The 27,828-nt window shown below is 40.5% G+C and overlaps 1 protein-coding gene across 1 annotated transcript; it reads left to right on the forward strand.

Annotated features, from left to right (window-relative positions):
- Positions 1–5,370: 5,370 nt before the first annotated feature.
- ndufaf4 (NADH:ubiquinone oxidoreductase complex assembly factor 4) lies at positions 5,371–12,274 on the forward strand. Its single transcript, XM_062969043.1, has 3 exons — positions 5,371–5,564; positions 7,815–7,912; positions 11,249–12,274. Exons 1-3 carry the CDS (start codon positions 5,432–5,434, stop codon positions 11,528–11,530), a joined length of 513 nt encoding a protein of 170 aa, XP_062825113.1. The 5' UTR covers positions 5,371–5,431; the 3' UTR covers positions 11,531–12,274.
- Positions 12,275–27,828: the final 15,554 nt, after the last annotated feature.

The following is a 27,828-nucleotide window of genomic DNA, read 5'->3' on the forward strand; positions in this document are numbered from 1 at the left end:
GTGCAGCAAAAAGCTATTAATGAGAAAGGGTTTTGAACAAACTTCACATGGAAAGGGGCCTTGATTTCAGCTTTAAGAAAAGCTACCTCAGAGAGAGATTTTCAGAGGTGGTAACTTTGCTCATTGAGCGTGGTTCCTGTTCATGGACTCAAAGAATCCTGTTTCCATGTTCCTGTGGATTTTCATGCCAAGTTCATGTAGCCTTGTATCTTGAGTTTTGTTCAAGTCTTTGTTCTTGCTCTTGGAGAATTATGGATTGTCCAGCCATTGCTCCTGGAAGTTTCGCAGTTTGGATTCCTTGTTCCAGTCAAAGATCCTGTTATCTGTTCCAGTTTTGTTCCTGTTCCTTAGACTAATGTTGATACTTTGTTGAAATTTATTCTTGTGTTTGATTTTCTTGGACCCTTGCTTCAAGAAGCTCAAGTATCTTGTACCTGGTGGACTACAACTTTGTTTCATTGAACTTGAACTTTGAATTGCTATTGCTTACATATATTCTTCAATAAACAACTTGCTTTGCTTATAGTCTGGGGCTCCAGCATGCTTTTGAGGTGTTTCTGAAACCTGGGGGTGCAACACCATCCTTGCATAGTACCATTCTTGGCCATTCTCTTGCTTCAAACATATTTTAACCCATACTTCAGATTTCTGTTTTCCTAGTTGGACTCAACTCATTTTGAGTTTTATCTTTCTTTACACTATATCTGCAAGTTTAGGCTATAGGTATTCTATGATTTGTCCTTCCTTCCATTCTTTATACTCTTTTTTTCTTACTTCTTGCTTTTTCAGATGTTTCCCATTTTTCTTCTTTCTTGAAATTGTTTTCTATTATGCTTTTTGGAACCCCTTCTTCATAAAATTCTGCCGGAGCCCCTGGTGGTGCAGTGGGTTAAACCCTTGTGCTGACATGACTGATGACTTGAAGGTTGGGTTGCTGACCTGAAAGTTGCTAGTTCGAATCCAACCCAGGGAGAGCACGGATGAGTTCCCTCTATCAGCTCCAGCTCCATGCGGGGACATGAAAGAAGCCTCCCACAAGGATGGTAAAAACATCAAAACATCCAGGCGTCCCCTGGGCAACGTTCTTGCAGATGGTCAATTCTCTCACACCAGAAGTGAATTGCAGTTTCTCAAGTCACTCTTGACAAATAATAATAATAATAATAATAATAATAATAATAATAATAATAATAATAATAATAATAATATCCCACCCATTGTGGTTGCTTGTTTCCTTTAGAACAGTGGTTCTCAACCTGTGTGTCCCCAGATGTTTTTGGCCTTCAACTTCCAGAAATCCTAACAGCTGGTAAACTGGCTGAGATTTCTGGGAGTTGTAGGCCTAGAATATCTGAGGACCCCAGGTTGAGAACTGCTGCTTTAGCATCTTGATAAAATCAGCTTCCTGGAAATCCAAGGTGTTTTTTTGCAGTGATGTTATACTCACATGAATAAGCAAATAGGGGTATCATTTGTATTCTTGATCAGCTTCAACACATTGCTAGTGACATCCTAAATGGCTGCACTAATGAGACAGCACACCTCCTCATTCATCTTCTCAGGCTGACACACAGGTTCCTCTATACCAGGCATGGGCAAACTTTAGCCCTTCAGATGTTTTGGATTTCAACTCCCATAATTCCCAACAGCTGACAAACTGACTAGAATTTCTGGAAGTTGAGGTCCAAATCACCTGGAGGACTGAAATTTGCCCATGCCTGCACTATACTATACCTTGGAGCAATGAGTTCCCTATCACCGGTACCTTTTTTTGTGGCAGTCAGTCATTAAGTTGACTTCTTCCTCGGATTGCAGCATTCCTTGTTGCTAATTTCCTGCTTGGAGAACTTCACCATTATGATCTTCAGGAAGATGTAAGAAGCGATTGCTTTGTTGGAGATGGAGTTGGATTGACTCTTGGGTATAGTCTGGTCCTGACAGTGACTGTCCTCCAGTCATTTTTCCTTAATGCTACTATCCTCTTGATTTTCCTTGGCAGTTTCTTTCTATTGATTCTGTAAAAGCAATTCTTCTGGTGCTCTAAAGCAGTGTTTCTCAAACTATGATCCTCCAGGTGTTTTGGACTTCAGCTTCCAGAAATCCCAGCCAGCTTACTGTTAGGAACTGCGGGAGCTGAAGTCCAAAACATCTGGAGGAGCACAGTTTAAGAAACTCTGCTCTAAAGAGTGTCAATACATTGCTGAAACAAGCTGACCTTGTCTTCCAAGAAAGTCACCAATTGTATTTGCTGCAAGTGTAGTCAGGGAGGTTTTCTGGCAAGAAAATCAATATCACACACACATTGTAGCAGGCCATTATAAAGCCACCTGCCCCTGATCCTGCAGTTAGTTTTTCTTCTTTTTCAGACTATAATACTAGCTCTTTGGACTCTCTTTCAAACTATAATAGCTCTTTGGACTATAACTACACACTGTAAATAAAATACATGCTGCTAGCTTGTTTCCTCACCTTTTCGGCCTTTCTGTCCATTACAACTTTAGCAAAGTCTACTGGGAAAGATATGTTGATGAGCTGCTGTTCTTCCTAGATCTTCGCCATTACATAGTGAAACATCCTACACAGAATATCAAGGCAGAAAATCCCACAATATCTGCTTTGAACTAGGTCATTTGAGTCCACACTGCCATATATTCCCATTCAAAGCAGATAATGTGGGATTTTATTCAGCTGTGTGAAGGGGCCTGTATCAGACAGAAAATAAAGTTTAAATTGTGTTATTTTTAAAACATAATTCAGTAAAAACCATCATAAAAATACTCACTACTAAAGCGTTATTTAATCCAAAACACTCACACACACTCTGTTGTTGTTGTTTTTTTAACTTTTTGGTTCTGTTCCTTCTGTAATTAAGAGAATATATTTATTACCTGTTACTATATATGTGTGCATATTACTTCTTGATTTTGCTTGTTGTGGTGGTATGCCTTCGAGTCCTTTCAGATTTGAAGATTTGACACACTGTGTGAGAGAAGGAATTTGGGGAGATGATAGAAGGAGAATAGGAACAAGAGGAAAATAAAATCAAGAATGAAAAAAGAAAGAAATCGCATTATTAATGAAACCTGAGGATGAATGACACTTGCACCACATTTTTTGCCAATAATGATGCAACCCACACAAACCTTAGTCCTGCAAACTGTACTTCAGCTTTCATTGTTTAGAGTGTCAACGTTGTGAAGAAGCTTTTGGAGCTTGAAAGCTTGGGAGCGTAGAAGAACGGACACTGGGAGACGTCAGTCAAATCAATGCACACCGTTTTACTGTGTAGAGCAGCAAATACAGCACATACAGACAAGGCAGACAGACAACTAACAACCAATGACTGATAACTGGTGGCTGGTAGCTGGTAGCTAATAGCTGATGCAAGAGGAAGGAATTCACTTTTATATCTGGATCCTTCCTCCTTCCAGACATTCACAGGGTCATCACAGTTCATTACTGATTAACTCTTTCACCCTCCATACACTTCAGATGATGCAATCACTTTGCAATTCCAAGCACAGCACAAATTACATTTAAACATTCATCTTACATAGATCTTACATTGACATAGAGTAGGGATAAAAAGTAGGAATAAAACTGAGAAAGTTACCCTATATACCAAGCATGGGCAAACTTCAGCTCTCCAGGTGTTTTGGCCTTCAACTCCCACCATTCCTAACAGCCTACCGGCCCATGCCTGCTATATACTCATGTCTTAAGTTTAGAAAGTTTACTCAAAAAATCAACCCCCCCAAAATTGGATAATCTTATCCACAGGTCAATGTGGGTGACTCATATCAAAAAAGGAATCATACCTTTCTCTTAGTAGAGTGGTTAAAGACCAAAACATAATTAGGGATGTCTTCATTACAAACATTGTTGCATTTTCATCTAAGTACCACAACTTCATTGCTCACCAATTTCAAGAGCCATTTATGTAAAAAGCTTCCCCTTTCATTCCTAAATCACATTCTCTGAATTATTGAAATTGCATGATGATCCACACGGGGGCCCTTCTTCAATGTCCCCAAACACAAACAAATATTTTGCTTCTTAGATAGATGTTCTTTCTAGACATCACTAGTGCAATGTAGATGCCCTCTGAGAAGCATCTCTCTAAGAATCCAGGTCCTCCAATGCAGTTCTAAAGTCAGCTTCCAGCAAAAGTTGACCATAGAGTGACTTTTTACTTTGTTGTACCTGTCTCGAGCCATCATACTGTTATTATCACACTATGTAACAAAATTTGAAAAAAAACTGTTCCTGGTTTGAATGTGTTATTTCCTGTTTAATTGCGCAGTATTGACTTTGAAAGCAGTTGTTCTGCTCCAGAAACTTTGTTTTTGTGGCTGAGGGTAGTACTATTACAGTATTTCCTTCTGTCTCGGAACTTTGTTTGCAATTTTCCTTAATGAAAATAATGCCATTTACAACTTTTCAATGTGCAGACAAAAACAAAAATTTGCAGTTTAATAAACTGTTTCATGTTTTTATGATAGAATTGATTCAGAAATTATACTTACAACCCAGGAACAAAAATCGTGTTACATAGTACAGTAGAGTCTCACTTATCCAAGCCTCGCTTATCCAAGCTTCTGGATTATCCAAGCCATTTTTGCAGTCAGTGTTTTTAATATATTATGATATTTTGGTGCTAAATTCGTAAATACAGTAATTACAACATAACATTACTGCGTACTGAACTACTTTTTCTGTCAAATTTGTTGTATAACATGATGTTTTGGTGCTTAATTTGTAAAATCATAACTTAATTTGATGTTTAATAGGCTTTTCCTTCATCCCTCCTTATTATCCAAGATATTCACTTATCCAAGCTTCTGCCGGCCCGTTTAGCTTGGATAAGTGAGACTCTACTGTTAATTTGGGTACACAAACGGGGGGGGGGGGGGGGGGCTTATTCGTTACACCATGCTTTGGTTAAGAATTTTAATTAGCGTCACATCTCTGAAGAGCAACAGCAAATTGTTCTCCCTATGAGCTCTGAGTAGAAATATCAATATCAATGGGTTGCTGTGAGTTTTCCGGGCTGTATGGCTATGTTCCAGACGCATTCTCTCCTGACGTTTCACCCTCATCTGTGGCAGGCATCCTCAGAGGTTGTGAGGTCTGTTGGAAACTAAGCAAGGGAGGTTTATAGATCTGTGGAAGGTCCAGGGTGGGAGAAAGACTTCTTATCTGTTGGAAGCAAAGTGTGAATGTTGCAGCACTGAGAGCCACAGCAGGCCAATGCCATTCTCCTGGCTGCAGTAATAGATAGAGCTTGCCCCTGGCTCGGCCTCCTTCCGCTAAGCGTCGCCCCAGAGCTTCCTCGGGCCCAGAAGCGGAGGAGAACAGGAGGAGGAGGAGCCCTTCGGAGGCAGGCAGGCAGGCAGGAAGGGGCGTTCCCGGGATTGTCCCGGGTGCCGGGATGATGGGCGCGAGGGTGACCCGCGTGTTCAGGCACTTCAACCTGGAGAGCCGCGCGCACCGGGAGATCGGGAAGACCAAGCCCGCGCCCGCCCCCAGGCACCCGCTCCCCGCCGCCACGGAGCAGCAGCCAAGTGAGTCTCGCCGCGGGAGATGGAGGCAACGGCGCCTCATGGCATTCCTTCTACCTACGGGGTAGATCAGGCCTGGCAAACTTGGGCCCTCCCTCCATGCGTTTTGGACTTCAACTCCCAGCATTCCTAACAGCCTCAGGCCCCTTCCTTTTCCCCCTCAGACGCTTAAGCCTGGAGGGAGGGCCCAAGTTTGCCATGTCTGGCACAGAGCCATGTTTCAGACGCATTCTCTCCTGACTTTTCGCCCTCATCTGTGGCAGGCATCCTCAGAAGTTATGAGGTCTGTTGGAAACTAGGCAAGTGGGGTTTCAGGGCCAGCTAACACCCCCCAACAAGGGATCCCCCCCCCCCCCCGGGCAGGAAGCTGAGACTTTCAGTGCTAATCAAGATGGCCATTTACAACATTCACACTTGCCTCGAACAGACAAGAGTTTTTTTCTCCTACCCTGAACATTCCACAGATATATAAACCCCACTTGCCTAGTTTCCAACAGACCTCACAACCTCTGAGGATGCCGGCCATAGATGTGGGCGTAACGTCAGGAGAGAGTGCTTCTCGAACGTAGCCATACAACCCGGAAAACGCACAGCAACCCATTTGACATTGAAGATTCCCTTTTGGTGTCCAGGAGCTTCTGGAAGCCATGCCGCCCTTGGCCCCTCCCATTGCTGAGCGCATGCGTCATTCATTGGAGGAGAGATTTGCAGGCTGGGAGTTGTGGTCTGAACCCTCACCTAAGAGCAATCAGCAGCTATTTCCATCAGTTATAGGCAGTCCCCAAATTACTAATATCTGACATAGAAGCAACTCGTAATGAGAATGCGGTGAGACAAGAGGAAGTGAGAGAAACCTACCCCTTGGAAGGGAAATTCACTCCTGGAAGAGTTTAATGGAGAAAAGGGGTCTCCACTGAATCTGCCTCACCAATCCTTGTTTCCACAACAGGCCTGTTTTTTTCAAATCCAATTATCACAGAGACAGAAATATTTAGAACAGAGTCACAGACAGAAAACAAGCTCCATAGGGGTGTTAACCCTTCCCTATGCTATCCAAAACTACATATATAGAGACTTATATGGCTGGAGTCCTTGTTGGCACATCGGGTTAAACCGCTGAGCTGCTGAACTTGCTGACCGAAAGGTAAGCAGTTAAAATCTGGGGAGCGGGGTGAGCTGCCGCTGTTAGGCCCAGCTCCTGCCAACCTAGCAGTTCGAAAACATGCAAATGTGAGTAGATCAATAGGTGGGAATGTAACGGCGCTCTGTGCAGTCATGCCAGCCACATGACCTTGGAGGTGTCTACGGACAACGCTGGCTCTTCGGTTTAGAAATGGAGATGAGCACCAACCCCCAGAGTCAGACATGACTGGACTTGACGTCAGGGGAAACCTTTACCTTTTATTCTCTTTCGTGCCTTTTCTTTCATTCTGCCTTAGCTTCTCAGAATAACTGTGGCTGGATCTACACTGCTATATAATCCAGTTTCTGAATCCAGATTATTTCCTTTGAACTGGATTGTATGAGTCTACACTGCCATATAATCCAATTCAAAGCATATAATCTGGATTCAGAAACTGGATTATAAAGTGTTGAAAGGACATGTGTTAAAAACATTGGAACTGCTAACACTCTAGTGAATAACAACTTGTATGATTAGTAAATGAATAAATGTGGATTTCGAAACTAATGTCCCAAATGGTGGAATATTAGGAGAGATGTGTGTTGTTAACAAGACTTCTGAAAACGGCACTTTACTCAATTAGTTATACTTCCTCTATTTATATGAAGTTGTTTGTGTCATGTACCTTCAAGTAACTTCCAATTTCAATTTACCCTGGAGTGACCAAACTAGAGGCTTTCTCACCAGGATTTGTTTGTGTGTGTGCCATTGCCTTCCTCTAAGGCCCCTTCTACACTGCCATATAAAATCCAGATTACTTACTTTGAACTGGATTCTATGGCAGTGTAGATTCGTATAATCCAGTTCAAAGCAGGTAATGTGGATTATCTGCTACGGTAATCTGGATTCTGTGGCAGTGTAGAAGGGGCCTATGGCTGAGAGAGTGCTACTAGCCCAGGGTCATACTGTGGTTTTCCATAAAGACGAAAGAATTTAAACCATGGGTTCCAAGAGTCATATTCCCAACACTTAAACCAAATAATTTCCCTATAATTTCATGAAGAAATGTAACATCTACTTAATCTAGGGAGAAATAGCAAATAATTACAGATTTGCATATTTTCCATTAGGCTCGATTGAATTCCAGGAAGAGATTATGAAAAAAGATGAGCACCTTGTTACTCTATTAAAAGACGTTTACGTGGATTCCAGGGATCCCCCTAAACAGGTGAGTAGGATTGTCTTCTTAGCACTTACATAGGTTCATTCTCCTTTTCAAACATATACCAGCCACAAGGGTAGTACCCACTTTTTTGTCCTGCAGTTCTAAGGCCCCTTCTACACTGTCATATAAAATCCAGATTATCTCCTTTGAACACGATTATATGGCAGTGTAGACTCATGTAATCCAGTTCAAGGCAGATAATGCAGATTATCTGCTTTGATAATCTGGATTGCATGGCAGTATAGAAGGGGGCTAAGTCACATTTAATCTTCTATTTAAAATCTTTTATAATTGCGCATTTCAGTTATAATTTTAGGAAATAATTTTTTATCCTTTAATGCATTCTTGCTTGTTTTTTGCTTTCTCATTGCTCCTAATTAGTACATATTGTAGGGAATTAAAAAAACATTCAAGGATCCTTTCTGTCCTATCACCACTGCTATACAGGTAATTTCCGATTTCTCATTTTGGAAGTAAGTTGTTCCTGTCCTCTCCTTCTTCTCAGTTTCCTTTGTATTTGTACTTAGACTAGCAAAACTCCATAAATAAACTGTGGTAGTTTGTAGAATCAGTTACAAGTGTAAGACTGAATTCCAGAACTGAGCGAAGAGTTTTGATGTATTACAAAGACAGTCAAACTTTAACCTGAGTTTCTTTTTGATTACTCAGGTGAGTGCCATAGGAGGCATCATCACACTTCAAAACAAACTTGACAGGTTCAGACCAAGATAAACTTAAAGTGATAAATTAAGTCTTGTATTTGCATACTACTACTACTACTACTACTAATAATAATAATACACTTTATTCTGTCCTTCTCCCCTCAGACTCAGAGCGGATTACAGCATTTACATACAAAAGCAAACATTAAATGCATTTACAATCACATGAGACACACAAACAAAGTCAAGGCTTCTCCTTTCATTTCTGGCATCTGGAGGTGTTGCTCATCTCTGGCTCTGGAAGGTGTTTTTTCTCAATTTTCAAGCCAAGGAGCCTGTGTTGTCACCTTCTGGTTATGTGGCCAGCAAGATTGTTTAGATCTTGTCTACATTTTAAAACAACGATAGGCAGAGAAACCTTATTTTAATTCAGCATTGAGCTACGATTTGGACTTGGCATGATAACAGTCTTCACATTTTATACATGCAGTCCTACAAAAAAGACCTCTGGAAAAACTAGGTAATTGAATGAATTGGGTAGAAATTCTGGAGAAGGAGATGTCTGGAGATATTTCTTGACTGGGAGACTTTTTTGTGGGACAGACTGCTGCAAAAAGAGACGTTCCTTTGCTGAAAGTATTTTGGTGAGAGTTTCTCATCTGGTTCCCACACTGAGCCAGAATGAGACTAAGTTTGGACTAAGATGCCTTCCATCTGTGTAGTTCTGTGGCCTCCAGATCCTGGATTACTCATGCTTTGATCTATATGACTTAACTAGCCAATACCTGATCACTCAGAGCTTTGTGTTTGAAATGACCCTGTTGATAAACACTGTGCATGGGGTGACTTGAGATAAAAATAGATTTCCTGTGGTGCTGCATTCATTAGCTGAGAAACACAATCAGCTGAACCAGCCTATGTTTTCTAATATGGAAGGATCAGGGCGGTTCACAATTTAATTTTAAGCAGACAAATGCCCAAGTTAAAAAAACAAACAAATATTTTTTGTACCCAGTATGATTATTATTCTGCTTATTCAGCATTGTTAACTGTTAGCAAGTCTGAAGCTTTTAGACAGGGATTTTTTCCAGCAGTACTTAGAGATGTTTGAGATGGCTGTTCAAGCAGCAAAACTTGTTGTTTACTGTAGCATTTTGCTAATAATAAGTCCATGGAAGCAAGTAGGAGATCTAGAAAGGCAGGAGGCAAAATCTGACCAACCTCAGTCTACAGAGTAAAATCTGGTCCCACTAGCTTCAAATTCCAGCCTTCTGCTCTTCTTCAGTGACCCACTCTGTAGTTTCCTAACTCTTTATAAAGTCTCCCCTTCTGCCTCCCTTTGGGAGTTACTGTTGGTAGCTATTGAAAATGGCAATAAGAAGTTTAGGTTACTAGCAATAAGAACATTAAGCTAAAATATATGGCATTTCAATGCCTTCCTTTGGGTTCAACCACCCTTGTTCTGTGGCCTCTGAGAAGAGGTTGGCCCTTAAGCTTTCTAGAAGATATGGCGAAGAAGTTTTTTATATTTTTAGTCTGCAGAATAACAAAACTTTTATTCAATTCTTTGACAGTTCCAGAAAAGTAAATGCAATACTTATTTATGGATTAAATAAGAAAAATGCAGTATAAAATATATTACAGCTAAAATACTTGGAGGAAAGACAGATCCCTGTCATTCAGTGGAGATAATCTGTGGAAAGATCTCTGAAGAATCTTCAGGGATTCATATGAGAAGCAATCAGCACGTGGCCTGCAAGGATCACGCCAGTGGTCAATTCCTGTGAAAAAAAATCTCAAAAGCGTATTTTCTTTTAAAACAAGGCAAATGCTCCCCACACACCTTGCTGACAAGCCAGTTCATGTGATCAAGGTTTCCTGCAAGGGGTAATCTGCTGGAAAGGAAAGTGCATGGGATGCATAATGTCTTAAAGCAGTGGTTCTCAACCTGGAGGGCCCCAGGTGTTTTGGCCTACAACTCCCAGAAATCCCAGCCGGTATACCAGCTGTTAGGATTTCTGGGAGTTGAAGGCAAAAACATCTGGGGACCCACAGGTTGAGAACCACTGCCTTAAAGAAAAATGCTGTTAATAGAACAAGACAGGATTACTTTCTCATTGGAGATTTAGCAGCAGTGGAGAGAGGTGCAACTTGGAAGGGGCAGCCTGGCCTTCTAGCTCCTGGAAATTGCCTGTTATGTGGGTCTTGCTGACTTCTTATTTCCATATTTTCTTATTTTTCTCTTTTTCTTCCTATTTCTATAATTTCCCTAGTGGCGATTGCAATATACAGACAATGATGTGTGCTAGCTCCAGGGGTGCTTTAACTTCCATGGAGCTTTTGGGAGAATGAGATACCTATGATTCCAGTGCCCCAGTGTTTTCTCACAAATACTTGCATTTTGCTTTCACCCATGCCAGAGAAGCAAGAGCCATGGAAAATTATATAGTGGATTTGGAGGGGAGGCATGTTGTTGATCTCCCTCTTAGCACTCAGACCTCTCTTTCTCTCTTCCCTTTGGGGGAGATTCAAAACATCTCATGCTGTCAATGTCCCATTTCGTAGGCTTTGGTTATATTCTGTTAAAGTAGGGAGGGAAAGCCTTAACTGAAAACAAGCAATGCACGTAATGCTTATGGAATAAAACTGTTTCCTTTTTAAATTTTCCGTCTTCTAGGTGAACAAAGGAAGAAGTTTGAAGACTGAAGAACGCAGCGTTACAAACATAGGCAATTTAAGCCAGCTGGATGTTCAGACTGTTCCAAAAGGCAAAATCTCAATAGTTGAAGTCTTGACAATTCTTACTAATCATCACCGCTCTCCACAGACCTGGACTGCAGAAAAAATATCGATAGAATATTCTTTGGAGCTGAAGGATGTGACTGCTCTCTTAACATTCTTCATGCCCTTTGCTGTGGAAATTTTTCCTGATAAAAACAAAAAAAACTCTGGAACCTAGATAAAGAAAAGTCTCCTAAATCTGTAATGAACTGGTCCTAATGTCTTGTGTTCTAATTCACCAGTTGCCATCAAATGTGCCTGCATTGAGTGGTATCTATTTTGTCTTTCACATGCATCCTGGGCAGGTTTGTCCTCCAGTTATATTGAAGCCTAACTCCCATTTCTCTCAACCAGGGTAAGCAAATGGATGGTGGGAAAGGGGTAATTTTTCCTCCTGAGACTTTCCTGCAGCTCCACACAACACTCACAAGTCTCAGTATCCCACTCATGCTCATGTGTTCACTTCCTGTAGACACTTTGAAAAGATGTGTAGAGGAAAACGGAAGTATTTGGAGCTACTGGGATTCTGATGTGTTTGTGAGGATGAGGTGGAAGTGTTTTTACATGTTTTCATGAGCAGGAGGGAGGTTCCATGCAGTTTTGCAGCAAAAGCACCCCAAACCATGTAGGGACTTCATGGTTACAAAAGGGATTGTGTCCCCCGATTTCTTTGTGCCAATCCCTATTCTATATAATATTCTAAAGGCATACAAAAAGAGAAAGCTGTCTTGGGTTTTCTAACATTGCCTGGAAAACAATCTACTTGGAAGACATTGCCTGTTGTGCAGATGTCACATGACTCCAAAAATTGATTATATCTTATCCTCGTCATTTCTGCCCTTGCGTTCTGCAGAAGCTATTGCTGTAATAATCCTCTGTAAATAGCTTTAATTAAAGCAAACAAAATTGCACTGTTTTTTTATCAGAGAAATGAGAGGGAATTTATTTGCATAGTATTCTTGCGTCTACTTGGAACAGGGGCAAATGAACCCATTGGGGCAATTGAGTTAGAGCAAGTTTGCCTTTCATTTTAATAAGATTACTTATATGTGGTGCAAATGGTGTGTGAGCCAAGAAATGTATGTCTGCCATAATTGCTTAGTACCTGTATAAGCCTGGCTATCACTGAGTGCCTGAACACTTTTCTGGTATCTGACTGGTTCATAACTTCAATAGCTGGCATTGTACTCACTGAAAAGCTGACTCAGCTGTTGTACTCTCAATGATGTCTATGCAGGACTTAATTAGATATATATATATATCGATCTGGATGTAAAAGTTCTGCTTTCAGTCTTGGTATTCTTGTCTTCCATTACTTAGCTTAGGTTGTGGGTTCCATGCTGATCAAATCTACCAGAGAAGATGTGGTGCACAGACAAGCGTCTAAAATCCTGCTAAGTAAAGTCCTGCTAGGACTGCTTACATTTTTGCCTATATTGAAGGGATACGCAACTGAGAACCAAGGACCAAATTTCCCACAGGCTTCCCCTTCATAGCAAGCCAAAATATCTATTTTGTTTTGAAGTCTCTTCCAGAATAGTGATAAATCATAGCATGTCATTTCTTCATCATTTTGAGAGGGACTGTAGAGGAATATAAAAGGATGTGGTTCTGGGGTGCTCGTGTAGTGGGGGTTTGTGTTTCCCTCCAATTGATGGACATTCTGCGTGGTCTGGAAGCCAAGCTTGTCCATCATATATTATTGTATATTATAGGATTGTAAATAGTTGAAAGTTCGGAGCCTCTGGTGGCACAGCTGCTGAACTTGCTGACCAAAAGGTCGCCAGTTTGAACCCCACTGTAGCCCCAGCTTCTGCCAACCTAGCAGCTTGAAAACATGCAAACGTGAGTAGATCAATAGGTACTGCTCTGGCAGGAAGGTAATGGCGCTCCATGCAGTCATAACCTTGGAGGTGTCTACGGACAATGCTGGCTCTTTGGCTTAGAAATGGAGATGAGCACCAACACCCAGAGTTGTACACGACTAGACATAATGTCAGGGGAAAACCTTTACCTTTACCTAGATAGTTGAAAATCCTACAGTGGCAAGATACACTGAGCAGGCAAGACAGACTGCTGCTAGAGAGTGTGACAAGAATCTTCTGACATGACACTTGGGAAGGTGGAGTTGTTCAGTGAGGCTCCTTCCAATATCTCAGAGGTAAAGTCCTTGTATTAAGCTAGAGAGGATGGTCTCAAATTTTCCCAGTAGTAAAAGATTCAATATTCCAAGATGGGTTGCTTGTCCCTCTCACCCAATAGGCAAACTTTTGAAGAATACCCTTTAGTTAGATTAACATTTAGGGTATGTCTTCATTCCTGCCTCATGTTCCTATTGGTCATGTTTTTTCTCTTGCTCATCTTTGCTTATCAAGCTCTCTTAAAAGACCAGCATCTGCAATAAGAAGGCTCTCTACATTCATCCTTTGACAGTGAGACCACCTAAAGTGGAAACTTTCTGTCCCATGCAGTTGGCATTTTACCCACCATGGCCTATTGACTAAGGAGGAAGGTATCTGCAGGGCCTTACCAAAGAATCAAAGTGAATGGTGAAATCAATGCAAGACTGGCAAGCAAAGGAAAATCCTATTCTGCCACATCTGTGCAATGCAAATGCCCAACCTAGGACCTCTGTGGTGTTGGGGAATTGAATTCACATCCTTCAGCCCAAGGTGTTCAAGCCATGCTAGACTCATGAAAAATGATAAATATTTCTTCTGGATGGCCATGCTGCGGATTTCTCCCACATGAGCTGTTGCTTCTCCCATCATTTTTGTTGAATTGTTGCAACTTTATCCCCGTATTATATGAGAAAAGATCATATGAGAACGATCTTTAAAGTGGCTATCTTGAACTGTTTAGACAGTCTTGATGGCTTAATGATTTTATTTTTCCTATATGGGGTGGGCATCTGCTCCTTGGATTTTTTTGCCTCAAAATGTCTGGATCCACTTATATTTTGGGATATTTAAATAGCATCTGCATCATTTTTATTTTTAAAACATCCCTAAAAATAGTGTTGGTGTTTTTTCCTCTCCTGGAAATGGAAGTTGTTCTGCACCTTATAGATTGGATTCTAAAATTAGAATCCCCGAAGAGACAGGCGGCTTTCATGTGAAATAGAGGACAGACATTCACAGAGCTAAACAACCTGAGAACAAAACCTGCCCTCTGGACTTTTCTTTTTCCTGTTTCTGAGGACTGGAAAAAAAGACTCCAGAAGCTGCTGTGAGCTCCATATTGTGTTGACAATAGCCAGGACACCTTCCCTGTGAACTGTGTCTATAATTGGAAGCACGAGGTGGGAAGCAGCAGCAGCTGGAATCTCTGTGTGCGTAATGGAGGCCTGCAGCACACCAAAAAAGTTGACTCTGCAGCAGTGTTTGAGAGTATTTGGAAAAAGTAAAATTGAGGTTTGAAGTGTGAGCTGCAATCAAATTAATACCCTAGGAGTAAAATCCATTAAATATACTAGGATGTACTTCTTAGTAAACATGTATAGGATTGAGCTATCAGTATATCATTTGATAAATTGGGGCTGTAAGGAGAATGAGCATTACTCGTATACACTCACAATATAATACATATATCCCTTGTGTTTCCAGTTTAAGCAAGTTAAATGCATCCAGTACAAAAATTAGGATAGATGATATAGGTTTTTAAAAATCCGTAACTGGTATGGGTTTGCCATCATTCTGCTTGGCATTAACTAGATCAGAGCTTTCCAAACATTTCATGTTGATGACACATTTTTTTTAGACATGCATCATTTCTCAACACAGTAATGCAGTTTTACTAGCAAACCAGGTTTAAACCAAACCCTTATTAGAAATATGGACACAAACATAAATTGTATTTGTATTGTTGAAGGCTTTCGTGGCCGGAATCACTAGGTTGCTGTGAGTCTTTCGGGCTGTATGGCCATGTTTCAGAAGCATTCTCTCCTGACGTCCTCACAACCTCTGAGGATGCCTGCCATAGATGTGGGCGAAACGTCAGCAGAGAGTACTTGTGGAACATGGCCATACAGCCCAAAAAATTCACAGCAATCCATAAATTGTATTCACGAAATGTATGTGGACCCAACATATCTTATGTATATTCTAAAAATATATTATTTATTGCTTATTTCACATAGACTAAGACATTGATGTGACTCACCTACACACTGCAGTTGACACTAACAAACCATGATACACAGTTTGGAAAGTTCTGGATTAGAGCAAGACAGAAACCCATTGCCTATTATGATAGATCTTCCTGGGCTTTCTCTGCAGATAGAACTGCCTCCCATTTCACATTCTGGGCGACGAGGGAGCCAGACTTCTCACCAAGATGTAAAGACTCAAGATTAAATGGCCAAAAACAAACTGTGCATTAAGAGCACTTGTTATGGTTCCTTTGTACATTTCACAGCAAAAAAATGGTTTGGATTAAAAGAACTGTGAGTGGAAGGAAGAGTTAGCTGTTAGCACTGTTCTTCAAAAACCTTCATGGGATTTGCACAATGCCTTAATGGTTGAGTTACATTGCTGCAGATCCTGCATGTGTCACACAAGCAGAAAATTTCCGAATTTATTTTACTTTGTTTGTGCAACAGACTTGTGCGTAAGATGGACCAATGCTATGAGAGAAGAAATAAACGTATCTTCACATTCATCCACTAGGAAATATTGCAAGGAGGAGTAACTAAGGCTGGCTGTCGCTGAGAAACAACAAAGAAGCTGAAAATACGAAAAGATACATATAGAATCCTCCACCAGAAAGAAATACAACATAATAAAATACATACAGTAGAGTCTCACTTATCCAACACTCGCTTATCCAACATTCTGGATTATCCAACACATTTTTGTAGTCAATGTTTTCAATACATCATGATATTTTGCTGCTAAATTCATAAAGACTGTAATTACTACATAGCATTACTGTGTATTGAGCTACTTTTTCTGTCAAATTTGTTGTATAACATGATGTTTTGGTGCTTAATTTGTAAAATCATAACCTAATTTGATGTTTAATAGGCTTTTCCTTAATGCCTCCTTATTATCCAACATATTCGCTTATCCAACGTTCTGCCGGCCCATTTACGTTGGATAAGTGAGACTCTACTGTAATTATACATAAAATAGCACATGTTCTCTGGCTCTGAGTCATTAATTGCTTCAAAATTTTGCAATGACTCAAAGCCAGAGAACACCCCGAAAGTCAGCAAAGTTAAATATATATATTTTAGTTGGCTAAAACTCCACGTTGAAGCATGCCACATGTCATATTGAAGATGAAACAGACTTGCCATGGTTCAATGTTAATGGAATGCTGGGAGTTGTAGTCCTGTGATACTTCTGCCAATTTATAAAATGACAGAGTCAATATCCACCAAATTATGGACTAAGAGAAGCTAAATGGTCTTACTTCATAATTTAAGCAAATCACCATTGACATTATTTGGAAAGAGAATATATTTTACAAATTCTAAAATCTGAGCTTTAAAAATGACCTGTAGTTTGTCTGAAAAGAGAAGAGGAAAGACATTTAGCTCCTTCTTAGTATTAAAAATTCTGTTTAGGCTTTGCCCGCGAGATTCCAAATCTTTAAAAATATATTTAAGGCCTTTTTAAAAGAGAGACTTAAGCCAGTGGTACTAATGCCTGAAGACAACAATATTAGATCACAGAAAGGTCAAATAAGGTAATGAAACATGCAAGAGAAAAATAATATATACAGCTCAGTTCTGCGTGTCTCCATGTCCCATTAGAGTGACTAATTGGTGTAGCCCTCCTCTTAGCTGGAGAGGATGGCATTTACTAAGACTAGTGCTGCTGAGTTGTCTACTCATGACCACTGAGTAAAGATATATGCAAGCTTGTCAGCTGTAATGAGTTTTGCACTCTATTTTCATTTAGTTGCACTTTACTTTATTGATGAACCTTAAGAGCACTGAAAATGACAGACACACAGCTCTGAGTTGCAGGAAGGCTTTATTGGGATGGTAAGGCTTTCAATATACATAAGCTGACATAGAAGATGCAGGGTCATCTCCATACCGTGGTGGTGCATCAGTCAGACTTTATGGTAATGTTCCATTTTGGGGAGTGGAAAGCAAAGGTGAGGGGCATGTCAGAGTAGTTTTAAAGTCTGCAGATTGAATTGAATTAGAATCATAAAGTTAAAAGAGACCCCAAGGACCATCCTATCCAAGCACCTGCCATGCAGAAATATGTAATTAAGGCACACTGCAGCAGATGTCCATTGAGCCTATGTATAAAAGAAATCTACCACACTCCAGATGTGATTCTTTCCAGATATTGTTGGATTGCTACTTCCAGAAGCCCGAGTCAGCATAGCAAATGGTGAAGTGTGCTGGGAGTCGCAGAGCAACAACATCAGAAGGGGAAAACTAGATAGTAAGGAGAAAAACCTGTCCCTATAAGAGTCCCTTGGTCATCGAATGGTCCTGAGTGGTCAAGACCGTCCTTCACTCAGTGCATAATTAAAATGGAATTTGCTACCTCAAGATGCAGTGACAGCAAGCTTGGATAATTTTGGAAGGGATTGCATTAATGAAAAATAAGATTATCAGTGGCTACTAGGCATGTTGACTTTTTGTCATCTAGTATCAGAAACAGTGTGCTTCTCAATGCCAGCTGCTGGCAACAGTGAAGGCTGCTATTGCATTCATGCTGGGGTTCCCATAGGCATCCGATTGGACACTGGGAACAAAGGGCCTTTGGTCACATCCTGGCCATCCCAATTTCTCAAAGCAGTTTTATAGCAAATGGATCTTCTGTTTGTCATAATACACATGTTATATTTTTGTTTATATGGCAATTTGTATATGTTGTTATTATACAGCATATTTTCTTTACCAGGCACATATTTATTTCACAGTATTCAGCAGAGAAAGTATGAACTCCGTGCTTGGAAAATCAGAGATAATGCCTCCTCCTTCCTTCCCCCCTGTTATTTCTCTTACCATTATTATAAACCATCATTTCCATGGAGACAATATGTCCATAAACAGTCAGCCATGCTATAAAGTAAACAGAATAGTCTTTATCTTTCTTTGCAGTTGTATGAGTGTGTGCCATCTGCCAGCTTTTTCATACCGTTTTTAGATGTTTTATGGGTTGCAGACAAAGGAAGGAGCTTGATTTATCGTGCTGTTCAAGCGTGGATGAAAATAATGTACATGAGCTGCAAGTTCATTGAGAGATAATAAATAAGAACAAGGCATGTGACAATGCTGTAACAGAAGAGATAATGACTTTGTCCTAAAAGCAATTGTTATTGCTGTTTGTTCTATGCGCATGTGTGCAATATTTTAACAAAAAATAAGAGCAGCTCAAAAGCCCTTCCCTCTTCCACCTTCCTTTTGGGTGCACTCACAATCTGCAATGCTGGGCTACAGTTGCTGTTGGTTCAAATATGCTCAGTCCCTATTGCCCACCAAGAAAGATCAGAGGCATCTTGAAGCATCTGTTCAATATACAACAAAACAGTCTGTGCTTGAGTTAACAGATATGCACATTTATTTTAAAGGTTTATACAATTTTCTCGCATTGTCAGTATTGTCAGTTTAAAACTGGCCATTTTCATAAAGCGAATGAACAAAATATATTCACAGAAACATAGAGTTGGAAGGCACCAGATTAGCCATCCAGTCCAACCCCCTGCCATGCAGTAACACAGAATCAAAGCACTCCTGAGAGATGGCCAACCAGCCTCTGTTTAAAAGCCTCCAAAGAAGGAAATTCTTCCACTTTCCAAGGCAGTGTATTCCACTGTCAAATAGCTCTTACCATTAGAAAGTTCATCTTAATGTTTAGGTGTAATCTCTTCTCCTAAAGTTTGAATCCATTGCTCCATGTCCGAGTCTCTGAAGCAGCAGAAAATATGCTGGTTATGCCTTTAATATAGTATCTTTTCACATTTTTAACATGGCTCTTAGCCTTTTCTTTTCTAGGTTAAACATACCCAACTCGCCATGGTTCTCCTCATAATTTTGGTTTCCAGACCTTTAACCATTTTGGTTTCCCTCCTCCCGATATCTTTCGGCTTTTCAATATCCTTCCTGATGGGGATACCCAGGACTTGAAACAGTATTCCAGGTGGGTTCTGACTAAAGCAGAATAGGCTGGTACTATTATTTCCCTCACTATACTCCTGCTGATGCAGCCTAGAACCACTATTGCTTTTTGAGCTGCTTTTACAACTTGGAATGGAAAATAGTTTTATAGTTGTGTGATTCTACAACTCAAGAAACATGCAAAATGATCCCTTGCCACCTGAAGATAAAGGTTTATTCTTAAAGGATTTTATTCCCTCCAGTCACTAGGTAACAATGGGCAATTGGGGTCCTATCTACCGTTTCTGACACATGGTCCATTATCTGTAGTTCATTTCCACCATAACTAATAAAAACGTTGCTACATTTTCTTCACCCCCCTCCCCCCCTTGCCTCTGTAGTAAGTTTTATATTTTGTCTAAGGTTGGCATACACATAAAAATTTATATCTGGTGGCTACTGTTTTAAGTACCAGTGGCATGGTGAACCAACTCTATGATGAACTTAGAGACTTCAAAAGAACTATCCAAAATGCTGAACGCTAACCGCAAAACAGCCTGATCCTCTTGGACAGTTCCTTTAAAGTTCAGAATAAAACCCAAACCAGATTTGTGCCCCACTGAAATGAGAATCTTTAGTTACCATTGATGACTAGATGTTAGATTTACAACACGAATGAATTCAAGCATAATGTGAGGGTATTTATTTTTTCCCAACAGTCATAGGTGGAATTGAAAAGCTTTTCTCTACATTAAGAATCCTTCAATTCACATCTCATTGCCAAGTCAGACTTTAGCCTTCTCTTTTGCTCTCATTAGTGCTCATTCTTTTTTCTTATCTCCTTTCATTTTTATAACTTCTTGCCAGAAGAGATGTGGAAATCTCAAAATCTTGCCGTCTATTGTATTCATCTTTGGATGCTTTCAGTGAATTTCTTGGAATCTTTTTTATAGGCAAAAGCTATTTGATGTTCCTGTGTAAAGAATACTACTCTGACTCCAAGGAATGGTGCACCTAGCCCAGGGTTGTCTACTTTGGGTGGCAATGACTCTTCAAGTGCTCTGTTGTAGGTGTTTCCAAATCCAGTCTCCTAACATTGTTTAACTGTAGATTTGACTAGAGACTGACATTTGGATTCTGAACACTGAAAGCATTGCCCTGGTGCCATATTCTAGCACAAATGTTGTATCAACAGTACAATTAGGAGCCTCCGATGGCTTAGGGGATAAAAGCCTCATGACTTGAAGGTTGGGTTGCTGACCTGAAAGCTGCCACGGTTCGAATCCCACCCGAGGAGAGCGCGGATGAGCTCCCTCTTTCAGCTCCAGCTCCATGCGGGGACATGAGAGAAGCCTCCCACAAGGATGATAAAACATCAAAACATCCGGGCGTCCCCTGGGCAACGTCCTTGCAGACGGCCAATTCTCTCACTCCAGAAGCAACTCCGATTGCTCCTGTCACGAGAAAAAAAAAAACAGTACAATTAAAACTCCAGAGTTATAACAAGGTAAAGATCTCATACAGTTTTCCACTGTGCATCATATTTTACAAGAGAAGGCAATCTGGATTTTGACCATATTCTGTATCAGCTGATTTTTTCCACTCCCAATTCGCCAATTTTTCCTTTTTCCTTACCCTACAAAGGAGCAATCCTATATATTGGTCAGTTTGTTTTTTTAAAAAATATATATTTCCTGACCCCCGGCTCCACCTCTACAGTGTAGAAAAAGGTAACCTTATATCAGAAGTGAGCAAACAGTGATGGGACCAGGAGCCAATGTTTGGCCCTGGAACTGAAATGCCAGAAATGCCCTCAAATTTAACCCCACAAGCAGTTCAAAGTCCCCCTTCTGATTTTGAAAAAAATGCTGTTTTATGAGTGCAGGCTTCTTCTTTCCACTCCCATCACTTTTGTCCTTCAGAGATGACAAATGGGGCCAGTTCTTTCCCATTAATAGTTGTTTGGTGTTCAAAAGCTAACATGAACATCCTGATTTTAAGAAGACAACTGTGAGGAGACAGGCAAGAGAAATATATTCCTCCTTTATAGTCTACACTTTGGAGAGAGTAGAAAGGTGTCTGAATCTACAACACTGTAGTGCTTTGGTATCCTCTTCTATGGATCCTCTGAAGGTTATGATAATTAACAGCATGCAGAGCCATCCAAGTTTTATGTAGCAGAATTAGCCACTGAACAAGGTTGTCCCTTTCATCAAGAAGAATGAATCATCTCAGGCAACAGATGCTGAAGGATAAAAACCAGATAGAGCTCTATAACTCATATTGTATCACTTGTGCCCTTAGGGTTGTGGAGGGCGCTGTCTTATCACCATTGCTGAGTAAGACATAAGTGCAAGGTCATTTTGGGCTTCTGTAGCTACAAGATGTTCAGAATTTCTGTGTTAGGGGAAACTACCCAAAAAACAGCAGAGCATCCAAAATATGACAAAGCAGGTTACTTATAGATGAGCATTCAGCTCACAGCAAACAGAGCATGAAGTGCCATGTGGCTGTAAAGAATGTAAAGTTTAGGAAGCAATTTTCCTCCCCTGCCCCCTTCTCCTGGTGTGTCATTTCTACACACCAAGAGAACTCCGGATAAATGGTGGCCGGATAAATTATTTTACTTCCCCTCCATTTTAAAGAGGTTTTGGGGAGGGAGTTAGAGCCCTCTCGTATTTTCCGGGCTGATCAGCCTGGAAAACATGAAACGGCTGTGCAGATAGCCCCCTCAGAAGCCCCAAAACGTCCAAGGGCACAGTACAGGCAGCAACCATACTGGATTTGACTGGAGTCTTTTAGGAAGACCCAGTCTTTTCAATAGCAAATTAATTCAGCACAAAGCAGAGTTTTCCTGCTTTGCGCTGAATGCGTTCGCTTTTATATGGAGAGTCGTTTGGCTGCCCCACGTTAAACACGGGAGCTTGCACTTTTAAGGGGCTGTCTGATGTGCCCATATTGAGTGGCTACTGAAGCTCTAGGTGCTGAGTTCACAGATGTGGGGAAAGAGAGATTTGTTCTGTTTATTGTGTTTGTTACTGTCATTGTTGCATTTTTTTGTTTTTTTTGTAACTCTTTGTACTAGTTGTAATTGTTATATCATTTTAAAAATTAAACTAAAATAATAAAAAAAACACAACTGGTTTGAAAATTTAAAATACATCTCTTGGAGTATTATATTTAAACTCCGTTTGCATAACCTGCAGAAGTCATTGAACCAGGTGTTGGAATGATTAAAGTTGATATATCCATGGGTGTCCAAAAGACAAGGCTGGATATCCATTTGGGCACCTTTCAAAAAGCTTTGGCCTGCCTTGATATAAATATTCTCTCTATCAATTTCCTGACATAAAAACTTGCTCACTTGGCAACTGGTAATGGAGCCTCCATATATTTCCAGGGAAGGTACTCAAGACAAAAACCATTTTGTGAATTGCCTCAGATTGCTCATAGTTGCCTTAAACAAGTATCTGTGTGTTCAGCAATGTGATAAATAACAGTGTACCTGAGTGGCTATATAAAGAAGCAGAGTTTGAAACAGCTGCTTTTTGGACTATAAATTCTAGATACAAGTTGTCAGCCTGAGTGTTCTGGGATTTGTAGTCCCAAACAGTAGCATTTCCAAACTCTATCAAGAAGCAGGTTCTTTAGCTTCTGCTTTAAAGCAGTATTGCAATTCAGTCTAAAAACCACCTTAACTAGAAGAACACAATTTCACCTTCATTTACTTGTTTTATTCTTTTCTTCCTTTGTCTGGGACATTCTCTTTAAAGTGTGCAATGAAGATACAGCAAAATCTTGTTGGTGATACTACACGGGACTTGTGGTTTGACTGCTGTATTTAAAATAAATATAGCTACCACAGATTTGCATAAATTTCTGATTTAATAGTTAAAACATAGAAGTCTTCCTTAGAGGCACTATTGAGATAGTTCATTTGGAATTCTAGAAAGGATGCTAGGCAGCTCTGCCCGTGAATACATATGATCATTTAATGGACACTATTATAGCTGTCAGCCAATGTAACACTTTTCTACATTCACATGCTTGATTCTAGCTGAGTTGCTTGGAGTACGAGGATACATTGCAGTGCATTTATCTTTGTAATATCCTCTCCATGCTCTTAAAATGAATGAAAACTGTTTCAGCACATTCTTGTATAAATCATATTATTGTAGACTTTCTTTTTGGAAACTTATTTATGGAATTTATTGCTGTGTACCTTCAAGTTGTTTCCAACATTTGCAAATCTGAAGGTGAACCTATCATGGGGCCTTCTGGAGCTGAGAATGACTTAAGGTCACCAAGTGGATTTCCTTAGCCAAATAGGGAATTAAACCCAAGTCTCCAGAGCTGCAACCCAATGCTCACTGCACTGTACTGGCTCTTTAATCTACACACCAAATACATGATTCTCTTATTTACTTGATCCCTCTCTGATAAAGCTAAGAAAAATGAAAATAGGATAGTACACATGCAATGCATATTATCCAAAAAGAAAAAAAAATAGTGGATGTACGCTTGGTTTCTATTGAAATATGATCCTGTCAAAATAAAGTATGGTACTGTTCCATTATCTGGGCGGAGGCCAAAAGGGGGCACTAGACAGAGAAGAATAGTCTATTTGACAGGGGAGGGGTTGAATGAGGAAAACCATTTTCCCCATTTTTGCTGGTTATTCCCCCTCCCCACTTCCAATTTCTTAAATGAGAGTTGTTTCCACGAAGGCAACATGGGTGCATGGGTGCGGGGAATAACAGGAAAATGGGGGAAGTGGTTTTTTTCCCTCTGGCAGGGAGGAGATTTATTTATTCTTTTATTTATTTACTTGGTTTTATATCCCATCCTCTCTCCCTCATTGAGAGACTCAGAGATGATGTGAGGTTGGTCCTGGAGGGCTCATCAGCTGAGGGAGGCATCCCCATGGGAGGGGGTGAGTTTTGGAAGATCCGGGTTCATATTTGGAAATACTGTACTAATGAATTTCCAAGTTGCTTAATTGTTCAGTTTCAGGTGATGGAGAAACATGGGGAAACAAAGGCATGAGACCCCAGGAACAAAAGGTGTTGATCTCTTCAATCAAGTCTGCAATGTATACATCTTTAAGCTTCTGTTTCTACAGTCAGCAATCATAGAATCATAGAATCATAGACTCATAGAATAGTAGAGTTGGAAGAGACCTCATGGGCCATCCAGTCCAACCCCCTGCCAAGAAGCAGGAAATCGCATTCAAAGCACCCCCGACAGATGGCCATCCAGCCTCTGCTTAAAAGCCTCCAAAGAAGGAGCCTCCACCACAGTCTGGGGGAGAGAGTTCCACTGCCGAACAGCTCTCATAGTGAGGAAATTCTTCCTGATGTCCAGGTGGAATCTCCTTTCCTGTAGTTTGAAGCCATTGTTCCGCGTCCTAGTCTGCAGGGCAGCAGAAAACAAGCTTGCTCCCTCCTCCCTATGACTTCCCTTCACATATTTGTATATGGCTATCATGTCTCCTCTTAGCCTTCTCTTCTGCAGGCTAAACATGCCCAGTTCTTTAAGCCTCTCCTCATAGGGCTTGTTCTCCAGACCTTTGATCATTTTCGTTGCCCTCCTCTGGACACATTCCAGCTTGTCAACATCTCCCTTCAACTGCGGTGCCCAGAATTGGACACAGTATTCCAGGTGTGGTCTGACCAAGGCAGAATAGAGGGGGAACATGACTTCCCTGGATCTAGACGCTATACCCCTATTGATGCAGGCCAAAATCCCATTGGCTTTCTTAGCAGCCGCATCACATTGCTGGCTCATGTTTAACTTGTTGTCCACAAGGACTCCAAGATCTTTTTCACATGTACTGCTGTCTAGCCAGGCGTCCCCCATTCTATATCTTTGCATATATCCATTTTTTCTGCCGAAATGAAGTATCTTGCATTTATCCCTGTTGAACTTCATTTTGTTAGTTTCGGCCCATCTCTCTAGTCTGTCAAGATCGTTTTGAATTCTGCTCCTGTCTTCTGGAGTGTTTGCTATCCCTCCCAGTTTGGTGTCATCTGCAAACTTGATGATCGTGCCTTCTAACACTTCGTCTAAGTCGTTAATAAAGATGTTGAACAGAACTAGGCCCAGGACGGAACCCTGTGGCACTTCACTCGTGACTTCTTTCCAAGATGAAGATGACGCATTGGTGAGCACCCTTTGGGTTCGTTCGCTTAGCCAATTACAGATCCACCTAACCGTAGTTTTGTCTAGCCCAGATTTTACTAGTTTGTTTGCCAGAAGGTCGTGAGGGACTTTATCGAAGGCCTTACTGAAATCTAGATATGCTATATCCACGGCAATCACTCAGCCCGAGTGGAATACTTGGCCGGACAAACATTGGCTGACGCTATCAGATAGGACATGGAAACTGTCTACTGTTCCATACATATACATAATGGGTCCTGATTATCTCCCTGGCCAGGGATAGCCGGGGATCAGCCCCGGCTTTCTGTCCAGGAAATGTCTCTGCAGGGTGGCTTGTTATGTCACCTTCTTGTGTCTTGGCATGAATTTCATATATTATTATACACAGGGAGATAGAAATAGTATCAAAAGATACAAAGTAGGCAGAAATTTGAAATAAAAAGATAGTTTATTAAAGGGTTGAAACAACAACAACAACAACGAACAAGCTTTGTTTACCTTGAGTACCCTTCAGGGTACAGAAAGGCAGGGTATAAATAGGGTAAATAAATACATTTATATCCCACCCCATCTCCCCATGGAGATTCAGGGCGGCTGAAACAATATAGTCTTTGTTGGGGGGAGTTGCTGCTTGTGATCTGTTTTTGACATACTTCTTCTCCACAATTACAGATGTCCAGAAAATAATTTGAAAAGAAATAAAAATTATATTTTTATTGTTGTGCCCTTGGAGAAACAATAAATCATTATTGTGTTCGACAACAATAATACATGACTCACACACTCATATCCAGTTTTCTGCAGCTTGAGCCTGAATTAAAAATGTCAAGGCCTTAAGCTATATCAAGGCAAAAAGACCCCTTGGTGACTAAACCATGGTTTACTTCACTGTTGTATAAATCTGACTCTGTCTCCACCTCCACCCCCCACCCATAATTCCTTTGTGTGGGAAAAAACATTCCAAGTTTCTAAAAGTCGGTAAATTTGAGCACGATGCATCCCTGTGTGTGAGTCTTTGAGTTGGTTGCCAATCTATAGCACCCCATAACATAGGTTTCATACAGTTTTCATAGGCAAGGAATACCCAGAGGCAATTTGCTACAAGTATATTTTTATATGTATCTCTCTAGGTACATGCATAGATATTTCTATGTAGTTGTGTGTCCTTCATGCAGCTATGTCACCTCCGAGGCTGGAAATTATGGTAGTTAAATAAAACCAAGACCCTGGGTTCCACCTCTTTAGTCTCCTTTTACATGTTCAAGCCGTACACCTCTATAAGTCAAGGCTGAATTTATTTCTATGACTTTATGTAAGAATTTAAGAGGAAATTGTATAACAACGCCTATTGATACATGAACAATGTATATAATATAGTTAGTTACATATAGTTTGGATAGTTGGATATTATAGAAGACTATAGCTGTAAAGCTTGGAAAAGGTACTTTTGGGGTTGCAGCTCCCAGAATCCTTCAAGTGGGAGATCCAGTGGTGGCTGGTGGATTCTGGGAGTTGTAGTCCAAAAGGTAATGTTCCCCAGTTCTGGTAGTAGGAGAATAACATACAGAAGAGCTTTATTTCATAGAGAGGTCAGTTTACTACCATATTCTGGAAATTAATAAAGTGGTGCTAGTGTTTTAATGAGTACTAGGACTTTACAAAGCAATTTGGGATCACTTCACATCTTTCTGTGCTAGCAATATCTATGTTGCAATGTCTTTATTGCATGCTTTAATGTATTTGATGCATGTCTTATATACATTCAGCATTCACATATTAAACTGGTTGCTTCCATATCTTTTAATGACTGTGACCAAGACCTGCACAATTATGTAAAGCCCAGTAACCAAAATACAGGAATTTGGGACATCTTACTCAGTCTATATAAAATGAAAAGCTTTCCTATGAAAATGGACCTCTCTAAAGATAAGGGATATCTAGCCAATTGAGTCCAGGGAGGAGTACAGCAAAAAGTACATTTTCAAAGCTCAGTCGAAATATTTGTGGAGAAAAGAAACCCAAGCTTCATATCAGGGATATTCCATTACATTGTTTTGCATCCAATTATCATTTCTATATTGTGGAAGGTCTGTGAACAATGAGGCTTTCCAGTAAAGCAAACCAAAGAAGAGAGTACTTTTTAGGCACAGGATGAAGATGGCAAGGGCCTTTGGGCAGGAAGCTAGGACTGTTCCCTGCGAAGTCCAATTGGCAGGGCTTTATTCTCAAGAGCAAAGCCTACTCTA

This window comes from Anolis carolinensis, chromosome 1, assembly GCF_035594765.1.
Source record: "Anolis carolinensis isolate JA03-04 chromosome 1, rAnoCar3.1.pri, whole genome shotgun sequence".
Taxonomy (NCBI): domain Eukaryota; kingdom Metazoa; phylum Chordata; class Lepidosauria; order Squamata; family Dactyloidae; genus Anolis; species Anolis carolinensis.

Bases quoted from the DNA above. Each gene is read 5' to 3' on its own strand.
- ndufaf4 (XM_062969043.1), top strand. From the start codon at position 5,432: ATGATGGGCGCGAGGGTGACCCGCGTGTTCAGGCACTTCAACCTGGAG. The intron at 5,565-7,814 runs GTGAGTCTCGCC...ATTTTCCATTAG, and splicing joins CGCCACGGAGCAGCAGCCAA to GCTCGATTGAATTCCAGGAA. The intron at 7,913-11,248 runs GTGAGTAGGATT...TCCGTCTTCTAG, and splicing joins CCAGGGATCCCCCTAAACAG to GTGAACAAAGGAAGAAGTTT.